Source organism: Tyto alba, unplaced genomic scaffold, assembly GCF_018691265.1.
Source record: "Tyto alba isolate M040663 unplaced genomic scaffold, T.alba_DEE_v4.0 Super-Scaffold_44, whole genome shotgun sequence".
Classification (NCBI taxonomy): domain Eukaryota; kingdom Metazoa; phylum Chordata; class Aves; order Strigiformes; family Tytonidae; genus Tyto; species Tyto alba.
In genome coordinates this window covers 11,687,337-11,699,957 of record NW_024881320.1, presented here as the reverse complement: position 1 = coordinate 11,699,957, position 12,621 = coordinate 11,687,337, and the positions used below count along the sequence as shown (strand labels likewise).

The 12,621-nt window shown below is 36.1% G+C and overlaps 1 protein-coding gene across 7 annotated transcripts in view; it reads left to right on the top strand.

The window, feature by feature from the left end:
* SPECC1L (sperm antigen with calponin homology and coiled-coil domains 1 like) overlaps window positions 1-12,621 on the top strand; it is a 73,085-nt gene that overhangs the window by 19,111 nt on the left and 41,353 nt on the right. For all 7 annotated transcript variants that reach the window (XM_033001433.2, XM_042805233.1, XM_033001431.2 and 4 more), the window contains exons 3-5: window positions 1,275-1,434; window positions 2,218-3,851; window positions 5,698-5,905. In XM_033001433.2, the coding sequence (XP_032857324.1) occupies window positions 1,275-1,434; window positions 2,218-3,851; window positions 5,698-5,905 (2,002 nt within the window). The remainder of the gene's footprint in view (window positions 1-1,274; window positions 1,435-2,217; window positions 3,852-5,697; window positions 5,906-12,621) is intronic.

The window sequence follows — 12,621 nt, the reverse complement described above, 5'->3', positions numbered from 1 at the left end:
ACACAAATCCCACCCATGCCTTTCCCACGATATCATGATCAATGTTCCTGAAATTCTCACTTGCAAAAAGAAACTATATAGAATGGAGTGAGAGGCAACTTTTTTTTTTTTAATTAAGCAAGTATACCTTCATTGTTAATGTATAGAATCGTAATGTCTAACATGTTTTTAACATGAATATGTATGGGAGCTAGAAGTTACAAACCTGAAGAATTTGCAAGTCATGTTGTAAAGCAACTGGTTGATTCCTAAGCATTACCTTTTAGCTGAGATGCTTGTTGAGACCTCAGATATGTTTTCCAGCTGGATAATACAGTTACTCAAGGAATGCTGCTAAAGCAGCTGTTTTCTTTTAATTGTTCCTGCCCTTATAGTGGGAGAAATGTTTAACATATTTTGATTGTTTTGTCATTTAAAATGCAATTTTTTAAAGAGTTGCAAAGTCTGCCAATTAAAAGTTAAGAACATAGTATTTCTAGAGTTTGCTTTATTCAGAAAGATGTATTTTCTCTTTGGGAATCTGGTTCCTGAGACTCCTGTATTTACTGCCTTGTCACATTCCAGGCAGCTTTTGTGGCTCACAGTAGTTTCAGGAATGATCATATGAGGTCAAACAAAAAGTGCATCAAACAAATATCCGGTCTCTGAGAGTGCCTAATAAAGAGTATGAAAACAAGGCAAAGATATATGGTGAAGGTGGCTTTTTCCCACCCCCTGAATACTGTCCCAATCTCTAGTGATTCGTAGCTTAGTATTTTGAGCTAGAAAGGGTATTTTATTAAAGTTGATTTGATTTTTTTGTTGTTCTTTAGTTTGACCTTTTTGTTGTGAACTTGTCCACCAGAAAACTCTGATCATATTCTATTGAAGGACATTATACTAACTTCCTACTATTTGGTGATTTAATTATTTAAGAATTGTCTTCTTTTTTTATGCTTAAGCAAACCTTCAGTCAAAATTGAGAAGTGTTACACTGGGTTGTGTTTCCTTAATTATTTTTTTTTCCCCTTGCTTGGTATTGAAGCATCAATTATTTTGTCTGGGAGAAAGAAGGCTCAGTTTCTATGGTCAATCATATGTAAGGAGTTGAAATTCAATTTCAGCTTACCAACCCTGCACAGTGCAGTGCATTTATACTTTTCAGCATTCTTACATAGACACATGACTAGTCAAATATGTACTTTTTAAACTGATGGAATCCTTAACAGAAGAAATGTTGGCTATGCAGACTTCTCAGCCAGCTGTCTTAAAGCTGCTTCTTCCCTTTCTTTCAGACTAAGAGTAATGATGACCTCTTAGCGGGGATGGCCGGTGGTGGTGGAGTGACAATGACCAATGGTGTCAAGGCAAAGAAGAGCACTTGTGTCTCAACAGCATCTTCAGCATCAGGGACAACCATGAACAGTCTGGAAAATAAACCCAAAACTATTGCAGGTAAATGGAGAAATTGATCCTTAAAGATGGTAGTTGGGTGACTTTTTATTTTCCTATTATACACTGAGGATCCAGACTGCTTTATGAAGTGGTCAGTAAGGCCATGGTCAAATCAAACACCTCCTGTGCTCTTTTCCTGTTTTTTAATAATATAATTGACTTTCTGGAGGGTGTTCCTTTTAATTTTTTCAGTACTGATTATGCAACTACTGTATAAAACTAGATAATATAATTAATCTAGAGAATCACAGATTTGTCAAAAATCATTTAATTTGTCTAAAAAAAGTCCATGCCACAAATACTTGTTGAAGTTAACATTTTGGACATTCTGTATTGCTTTATAGAAATAAAGTAAAAAAAAATTCTTAGCTTTCATTTTGGGGAATCACAATATGCAATCCTTCACCGAAAAGCTTGCATTTAAATCTACTGAGAAGAGAAACAAATTTGAACTTGTAGGAATAACACTGCTGCAGTTTTTGTATAATTTATCAAAAGCTGTTGAAAACAGAAAAGAAACTTGCAAATGTTAAACTTTAAAGTCTAACTTATTTTCAAAATACTGATAAAGCATAGCAATTGGTAAAGCATGTATCAATTAAAATGTAACTGCACTGATTCATGACTAAGTTTGCGTAAATATTTACTCTAAATGTATTTTATGAAATGTGTTTACCAGTGTGATTCAGAAAATCAACCACTGTCTTGCTGGTACAAAATACAGTCTTCTGTTACAGATACTGTATTTTAAATTAATGTTCCTAACTTTCAAAAAACATGTAGGTACAAGTTCCACAACTAAGCGTAGCACTTCATCTGGAAATAAAGAGTCAAGCTCTTCTAGAGAAAGGATACGCGATCGTTCTCGTTTAAGCCAGAGCAAAAAGCTGCCTTTGACTGGACAGGGGACCAATGATACGGTACTGGCAAAACGCTCCCGTAGTCGCACCAATCCAGAATCAGATATTCGAATGAGCAAGTCCAAATCAGACAATCAAATCAGTGACAAAGCTGCACTGGAAGCAAAGGTGAACGATCTTTTGACATTGGCAAAAACTAAAGATGTAGAAATCTTGCATCTGAGGAATGAACTAAGGGACATGCGTGCTCAGCTGGGACTTAATGAAGATCAACTTGAAGGTGATGAAAAATCTGAAGAAAAAGAGGCCATTGTTGTACATCAGCCAACTGATGTAGAGTCTACGTTGCTACAGTTACAGGAACAAAACACTGCCATTCGAGAAGAGCTCAACCAGCTGAAGAATGAGAATCGAATGTTAAAAGACAGACTAAATGCATTAGGCTTTTCTTTGGAACAAAGGCTGGACAACTCTGAAAAACTCTTCGGCTATCAGTCTTTGAGTCCAGAGATTACAGCTGGCAACCATAGTGATGGTGGTGGTACTTTGACATCTTCAGTGGAAGGTTCTGCTCCTGGATCAATGGAAGACTTGTTAAGTCAGGATGAAAACACTTTGATGGACAACCAACATAGTAATTCCATGGATAATTTAGACAGTGAGTGCAGTGAAGTTTATCAGCCACTAACATCAAGCGATGATGCCTTAGATGCGCCATCATCTTCAGAGTCTGAAGGCGTACCAAGTATAGAAAGATCTAGGAAGGGAAGCAGTGGCAATGCAAGTGAAGTGTCTGTAGCTTGTTTGACAGAACGAATACATCAGATGGAAGAGAATCAACACAGTACAGCTGAAGAGCTCCAAGCCACACTTCAAGAGCTTGCAGATTTGCAACAAATAACACAAGAGCTAAACAGTGAGAATGAAAGACTTGGAGAGGAGAAAGTAATCCTTATGGAATCTTTGTGCCAGCAAAGTGACAAGTTAGAACACTTCAGCCGTCAGATTGAGTATTTTCGGTCCCTTTTAGATGAACACCATATCTCATATGTAATTGATGAAGACATGAAAAGTGGTCGCTACATGGAGTTAGAGCAACGGTATATGGACCTTGCAGAGAATGCTCGGTTTGAGCGAGAGCAGCTGTTAGGTGTTCAGCAGCACTTGAGCAACACTTTGAAGATGGCAGAACAAGACAACAAGGAGGCCCAAGAAATGATAGGGGCATTAAAAGAACGAAATCACCACATGGAACGGATTATTGAGTCAGAGCAGAAAAGCAAAACAGCGATAGCATCTACCTTAGAGGAGTACAAGGCCACAGTAGCCAGTGACCAGATTGAGATGAACAGGCTGAAAGCTCAGTTAGAGCATGAAAAGCAGAAGGTGGCTGAGTTGTATTCTATACACAACTCTGGAGATAAATCAGACATACAAGATTTGCTGGAGAGTGTCAGGCTGGATAAAGAAAAAGCAGAGACATTGGCCAGTAGTCTGCAAGAAGAGCTGGCACACACTCGCAATGATGCCAATCGATTGCAAGATGCCATTGCTAAGGTAATGTTTAAAACAAACTTGTATTTTAACATCCCATATACAACATGACTTACTGTTGGTCACTGTAGTTCTTTCAGAAGTAAAGGATTAATTATAAAGCTAGTCAGATTGTAGTAGTCTTAGAATTGCTTACTTCCTCTTAACCTTTGTTATGAAAATGGAGACCTTTTTAAAAATTACATGGATACATTCAGACCCAAGGTAGCTGCCATGTTACTTTTTTAAATTACTGGTATTTAAACTCCACAACTTATTTCAAAGGTCAAACTTAAACAGTATTTAAGATACTGTATGAATTTTGTGCTTAATCTGCATGCCTTCTGTAAGAATTAAAAGGAGTTCGTGTCATACTGATGCAAGAGGGATGTCACTGCGGAAGTACTGGGAGCCAAAGTTTGTAATGATAACCCAGCTGTTGATGTGTTGTAGGACCTTTCACAAGTGTTGAAAGAATAGTTTGAAGTTTCAGCTTATTCAAGTTGGTTCAGTTAATTTAGAATAAACTAATAAGGAGAGCAGAAAATCATCTTCATTTTCCAATCAAGAAATTATTAATTTTCATGTAGACAGAGATTTTTACCAAATTTAATTTAGTTTACTGAACACATATTTTAGTATTAAATCAAAAAATAAAAAATTACAAGCTTTTAATTATTATTAAGCATGGCAAATACACATAGGTTTTTTTACTAATGATCCATCCAGGAGCAGCTTGTGTGTTGACTGGGTTTTGGATTTGAATGTATATTACTAGTTCTAGAACAGTTATTTTGACTCAAATAGAACTAATTTATCTAGTAAATATGTCTAGTAAAAGTATTTACCATAATTTAATATAAAAATAAGAACGATAACGTGTATTTAATAACTGTAAATGTGCATTTAAAGGTATATCTTCCTGAGGAGAAAATTTATGTCAAATTTAATGTCTGAACTACATATTAGTTGCAAATCAACATTTTAGTCATGATCACCAGCCAGTTAGAATCAATCTTAATTTGGGAGAAAAAAATAAAATAAAATTTGTATAATTTACATTGGGTGCTGCTATTAAATAAAAAATAATGAAACAGATGATTTAAAGCAGGGCATTTTGTCTATTAAACTTGGTGCCTGACTGTGTGACCCACCCTAAGCCATGACCTAATTTCTCTTGTTTTTCTGACACCCTGTTTTTGCTGTTGGGTTAATGTTACTGTGCCTCTGATCCCAGCTTGTTACTTACCTTGCAGTTTCATGAGGCAGGATAAAATAGCTTTGCTGCTGCTACTGAAAGGGGGAAGTCTACTACCTCTTCCATTCCCTGTTTTTTTTTAATTCAGTTCAATAGCTTGTAAGACTCCTCTTGTTCTAGTGAGTTGAAGTAGTTCCATCTCACAAATGTGAATCCTGCTACTTGGATAAGGGAATGAATCATCTCACAGGTCTACCAAGCACTAAAATTCATGCACAGAAGAAAGCAGGCTCTTTTTTGGCAAGAGAAAGAAGGGGTAAAAAATTTCCCCCCCGACCTCCTCCCTTTTTCATGGCAGCTAGATCTTAAATTGGACCAGCTGCTCGTGAAATCACAACCTTGGTACTATGGTGTTGTTGCTTCACTTGAATACAGGATACTGGTGTTAGAGTAGCTGGGGAATGCTCATATTCAGCTTGGGAATAAGAATTTAACTCTGGCTCAGGAAAATAGTTGCAATAGAACAATAAATTTCTAAAGGCTTACACTTGACTTCTTGTCCCATATTTTTTTATGGTTGCAAAAATATATTGTAAGTATGGTAGTTATGAAACTAAAAGTGTGGTTTAAAATACAACCACTTTAGTTACAATAAGATACATTATTTTTCAGGTTGAAGATGAATACAGAGTGTTTCAAGAAGAAGCCAAGAAACAAATTGAGGATCTCAATGTGACTCTAGAAAAACTTCGGACAGAACTAGATGAGAAAGAGACCGAGAGAAGTGACATGAAAGAAACTATCTTTGAGTTGGAGGATGAAGTAGAGCAGCATCGTGCTGTGAAGCTTCATGACAATCTCATCATATCAGATTTGGAGAGTAAGTGTTACGGGTTTCTCTTACGAGAGAAATGAAAATTTAACAACATCGGAAGTAGAATGCTGTAATACTGAAAATATTTTTGCTTGTCTTTTTTATATCTGAATTCAAGTCTGACTGGGCTTTGCAGAACCCTTATACACTAGGGGAAAAAAATCAAGTTGGCTTTGCTTTTCTAGTCCTGGTAACAGTTGGTATGGAAATGAAAACCTATGAATTGAGAATAAATATCACATCTGATAATGCTGTTTTCAAGTTGTTTTTCAAGGTAGAACATGATGTAATTACAGACTTAATAGTATGCTCCTTGTGCATTTTGTAGACTGAATGACTGATACAGTGTTTTGGTGTGTTTTTTTTTGTTTGTTTTTTGTTTTTTTTTTTTTTTAAAATGCTCTAGCTTTCGAGTGCCTGAATGTTAGGGCTTACCAGGTAGCTTGAGAATGTTTATAATTTATGATTTCTCCCACCTTAGGAAATGTTTTTTTAGCAGAGAAGTGGGTGAATGGAGGCCCTGAAAGTTACAAATGTTTGAGCTGACTTGACAATATGTGGATGTATTATATACCTCTTTCTGTGTAGATTTGCTGAAGTCATGAAACTGATCTGTGAACCTAAAAATGAATCTGACAAGTCTCAAGCAAGTTAGAATAAAACTTCATCTGTTTACCTTGCCACTGTACAAGAAATGATTGAGGCTTATAATGAAATTCGTGTTTACTGTATACTTGTCTAGCTCCCTGTGCCTTAGTTCCTTCTCTGATCTCCAAGACCTGCTCAGACATTCCTACCGCAGTCTGGTATTATGCAATTAGTCTCTAGCTTACTAAGAACTTGGGCAACTGTACCCTGGCAAGCTGTATTTGCACAGTGCTGCTTACAGAATTCAAACATCATGCTATTCTTCAATGGTATAGAAAGACTAAACAAGATAGCAAAAAAAAAAAAAAACCAAAAAAAAAAAAACAAAGCATGATCCCTTTTTAACAGCAAGGGAAATATTCATAGAAGGGATTTTAAATTGGTCTGCTATCAAGAAAAAGTAGTGTCTTAAGTTAATTTGTTTATTCATCTGAAGCTGTGTCTTCAGACATGGGGCTGTTAGCTTGGTTTCCCTAAGTAACCCTCCTTTATCTTGAAAGACAATCACTGTTTCTCGTTACAAAATTGCTTTAGGTTTTTATTCTGTAATTTTCTTTTGCTCTTTCTGTTCCAAAAGCAAAGACCAGCGTTTACTTGGCAGGGGGAACTGAGGCACATGGTCAGTGGCTCTGACTTTGTTCCTGAAGTAATTGTGTAGCAAAGTCGTAAAAAGGTTAAACACTTTTCTGCTTGCATTGTTTTGTCCCAGTAACCGAAACACATTCTTAGAGAAAACAGCACAGGAGTCAAGTAAACATTTAGGTATCTCCCTACTAATGCCCAATTACCAGGCAGCTCTAGTTTTCAGATGCTTCTGTTTTGGGGGTACAAAGCAGGTGTCAGATATTTCACTTAGTGGTAAAAATTCAGACAGATAAACCTCTGTCTGGGCAGAAAATTTCAACAAAAATTGCCACAGATTTTGTTACTCATCATTCTTGAAATAGTTTGGAAAATTCAACTACTAGCTGATGGCTGGCCTGGTGTGATACTTTAGGGAAGAAAATCAATATTTTAGTTATAGGCAAGAAGGAGAGTGACATCTAGTGGTGGTCAGGAAGGATGGCACACAAAGAATAGTTAAATATTTTACTTTGACCACTTTAAAACACTGTTCGTTATGGGTTCACAATTAAACCTTGTACAGGAGTTTCTTCGTGGTAGCCTCTAAGTAGTGACAGCAAAGAACAGCATCTCAGAAATTCTGGGATTTGGAGTTCGTACATACAACATAGAATTTTAATAATTTGCATTAAAGCAACAGAAAAGCATGTTTTAGTAGTAGTATATTATCTTACGGTGATCAGACTTTTGGTCAGTTCTGATATTCTGTCAGCCAAATGTACAATACCTGTGCTTTTAAATGTGGGTAATTTAGTGTAGCTATTATAAAGCACTAGTTAGAAGAATGGTGTTTTTTCAGTCTAAATAGCCAAGTGTAAAAAAGATCCATAAAGATTTTCTTTAATCAACTTCCATTTTAGATTTTAAAATATGAAGAAATCTAACCCACCCCTTAAGGAGAGAATTTGCCTAATGGCAAAGTTACTGGGTTAATGAACATGATGGCAAGACAACTGATAAATGATAAGTAATAGAAAATAAAAAAAATCACAAAAGGCAGACTTTACAGTTAGGAGAAAGATGCTTCATAGATGAGGTGGTGAGTGTTCATTCAATATAATGGTTAATCAACACTAAATAGTAATGTAGGAATGTGAAATGCTCTGCCACTGGTACTTAGGGTGCACTTCATTGTGGGCTTTCCAAACACCGAAAAGAAGCACAGCAAAGATATAATGAAGTATTTTTTACAGTAATCTGAATATGGAACTGTCATATTTTAGCTTTTAATATGTCTGCCTGCAGAAACTGGGATCTCTTTGACTTGAACAGTGGGATGCAAATTGCACTGATTAAAAAAATAAAGTATGTCCCTGATGCCCATCCAGATGTGATGGGAACTGTAGTCAGTGACAGCTGAACTTGTTACTGGTGGGATAAGGAGTTTTAAGTAGTATTGTATCTAAAAAGTCTAAGAAATAGTAAAATAACCTGTATGTTTGATATCTGCACTAGTGCACTGAGGTGAAACAGCCTGTAGTTGCGATGAGTCTGTAGGTGCCGGAGTGGAGGTGAGGGCCTGGAGAGGGCAGGGCAGCCGGCGGGCGTTGCGCTAGATGGCGTGTTTCCTCTGGTTTTCTTTTCTGGCTTCAGAAATATTTTCAGTAGTCTGGTAGCCAAGCTGTCATATTAGTCATCTTTGATGACTAAGGGAAAAAAAGAAACCGGTTACTCTTCCAAGCAGTTAACAAGAGTTTGTGGGGAATTTTTTTCAGAGAACTTTGTCACCTGATTTGCAGAATGTTTGTAGGTTGGTTTATCAGTTGTCAGATGTTTCTTCTGAAGCCTGAAAGTACTCATTGCATGTTCACTTTGCACAAGGTACATGTGCTAAACATATCCGTTCTCTTAATCTGTAGCTATTTTAAGTCAGTACATTTTTTGGACAAGGGTAGGTGAACAAGAAGGTTGATGTATCTAATGTTCAGTGAATAAATAGTTCTTTTATGGAGCTGACAGAGTTAGCTTTTAATTCTACTGTATCTCATTTTGAAAAGGATCTTGACAGCAGTTATGAAACTAAATTTCTACATTACCATATTTAGGCCTTTTCTACCATAGAGCTGGAAAAGTCAATTGGATGTTAGTTTTCTAATCGTTAGTACTTTTTCTTTGTTTGTTTTAGTGTTGAACCCTTAAAAAATTCAGCTTTTTTGCTATATAGACCTATTGTCTGACAACGATGAGCTCAAAAGCAAGATTGATATGCAAATTGCCTGAGTTTTTGTATATTTGTAAGCAGTGCCTCTTCCTTCAATAAGGAAGTTATAATTCTTAAATTAACTGTAAAGCTGGCACAACTCCATGTAGATGTGATTATACTGGGATAGCCATTTCTATGCTAACAAATTGAAATGCTGTCCTACTATAATGCAAACCAATGTAACTAGCACAAAAACTGTGAGAATGCCCGTTGTGGATTTGCCTGTGTCAGGATTACTTGATTTAGTCTTGCTTATCAGGGGTTATAATGTCATATTTTGGAACTACTATGCATCTCTGAATATTGCCTTTTTACCTCTTCCCACCCCCCCCGAGACTATTGAAATTAAACAATTGAATGTTGATACTCATTTTTACTTCATAGTGATAAATTCTAACTGCTAAATGTAATTATTAAGAGGTATAGATACAGAATACAGTGATATTTTTTCTCTGGCAGCCTTACAAAATTCAGATGATATCTTAGTTTCTTCCTCCCACCTTCAGTCCTAGTTGTAATGTTTTTCTTTATAATTTGTCTGCATTTCCCATAATGAATTTTTCTACCTTTTAAAAAGGAAGGCCTTGTCAAACTGTGAATTAAATGAATATTGTTTTGTAAAATGTAGATTTAATTGAATCCTGCAGTAAAACACAAGCAGCTTGCTGATTTGCCATTTTTGATTATCCTATTCATTCATCGGAATGCTCCTTATTCTTTTCTTTCCCTAATCAATAGTTACCTTTCCTTTTATCTTGGTCCTCTTTCTTGTCTATATTCCTTAAAAGGAGGGCTGGATAATGGTGGTAGAGAAGTAACTGTCCTACCCTACTGAAAATTGCAGCACATACAGGTGGAAAGGGTTTGTGTGTGTTAGAGAAGAATCATGGAGGTTGTGAGGATGCAGAAAGGAACGTACCACAAGGCAGCTGTACAGAGAATTGCTGCCTGTGTACCTATTTTGACTACTTGAATTTTCAGGCAGTACTTGGTGACACAATGTGAAGAATGGAGTTCAGGCTGTAAGAAGTGAAATCACTTATCTTAATTATCTTAATTTCTCACTACTTTTCAAGTTCAGTTGCAATTCGGTAGTTCTTTTCAGTTCTTTTGTTTGTTTGTTTTTACAATCTCTTTGACTGGGGGAGAAGATGGTTTCCAACAACTGCTGTAAAGTGCTCTGTATTGTTTATGGTAACTGCAGAATATTCAGACCATTGTGTTTTACTTCAAAGCATAAATATACTAAAACTTAATGGTGCATTTCATATCTCAGAAGCTCAAAACAATGGCATTACACAAGCTTTAACTCTGGATGCATTTATAGTTTCTGGTCTGTGGTTATTTTTAGATGAACTCTAGCTTGCTTTTACTAGTAGAATAAATTTTATTTTTAAAAACATTTATTTTGAACTGTCTTTAAAAGAGAAAATGGTCATCCATTTGATTTTTGTTTCAGAACGCTACTGAAAGCTCTTTAGGGCATGTTGACTTGCTGTCACTGTTGAAAGTTACCTAATTTGCAGCGTATTTTTTAATCATGTATTTAAATGCAAAAACGGTGTGGAGGGGGAGCAACTATTATAGCTTTGACCTAAAGCTGGCATCTCAGTGCTGACTTTGTATACACAACTTCTTTGAGCTAGAGACAAGCTAAAAATTGGAGGGCTTTGCTTAAATGTCATGGCAATATGAGATTTGAGTGGCCCACTCTATTAGGCTTATCTTCAAAGTTTAAAGATCAGTTGGATGCATTTTAAAATGTGCAGTCTTATAAGGAGGAAATAAATACAGAAATACCTGACTAATTTTAGCATTTCAACTTTTCCAGGCCTGAAAGGTTGTCATGCTTTCAGGCCAAGTGAGGTTTATACCATTCTTGTAAAGAAGTTAGCCATAGTATTAAATGCCTCTGTACTTGGGACTATAGAGGCAAAACTTAAGAATTTCTTCTGGTGAAGAAACCAGAAAGAATTCCATAGCTAAAAAATTGAAATGTTCTTACAAGTTGAGGCTCCTGTACGTACACATCAGCAGAAACCAGCTTAAATCTGTTCTCAGTCTTTGTTACATCTGAATTAAATGTTTTTGAAATGCTTACTATTTTCTGTTTGATCTGCCATAGTCTCATTTTTATTGTTAAGAAAAGCCCTTTGACAAAAATCCAGGAGTATGGAAGGTATAGGCTTACTTGGGAGGACATTGGTAGGTATTTGTAGAACAAGTAGGTTTGAATAAACCCTGGTTTAATGGTTTTCCTGAGACCCGATACCTAAATAAAGGCACTGGAAAACTTTTTCATGTTAGAAAATGAGAGCCACAAAGCTTTACTCTATCAGTCTGTTTGTATGAACATATATACCTATCTCCTGACTGTTCAAACATTTATTATGAAGTTCCACAAATTTTTGCCAAGATTTTGTATTCTGAACAGTCTGAATGTATTAGGCACCTTCAGTCTTTTTGTGGAAAGAGTACTGCTAATATAGAGAGAAAGCGTTTCCAGCAGATCTTGAAATAATGAACCTGGACAGAAAAAATACAGTCAGTTGGCCCATCATTGTTACAGTTTGGATATAGCTAGACAATTCTATAGAAATAGATACTAGAATCCAAGGATAGGTGAAATGACACACTAATTAGAAATTTATGCTGTGTTCTTTATTAGTTGCTTAGTTGTAAGAATGGTGTATCAATCACATTGTCCTCATGTATTGAATAAAGTAACGAATAATAATTGCAGTCAGACTCCATGTGAGGAGTCAGTGGTGATCAAGCTTCATACCCTTTAGTATAGCTGCTGAGATTTAGGGGACCATCTCTTTCATAACATGATCTCATAGACTGTTTGTCCCTTGCTGTAAATACAGCTCGCTTCAACTTCAGTTAGTAGCTTGATAGACAAGAATGTAAGATTCTTGAGAACGAGTAGAATTTTATCCCCATTGAAGTCATGGCTGTGCGTATTATGTCAGCTGCTTTGTGGCAGGGAGTAAATTGTGAATCAAAAGGCTTCATGTAGCTGCACCTTAGGTTTGAAGAGACAACCCCTCCAGACATCCATGTTTTTAGCATCCATCCATGTTAAATTATGTACCTTATTTATTTACTCTTTGTTATTGCTTTGTCATTTTAATATTATGAAGAGTAGAGAAGAGACTGTGATTTGTATAAGAATTGAGTTTGCTTACGCTGTTCCCTGCACCAGTCATAGAGGAGTATGTACCTATTGACACTTTCTGTCAAG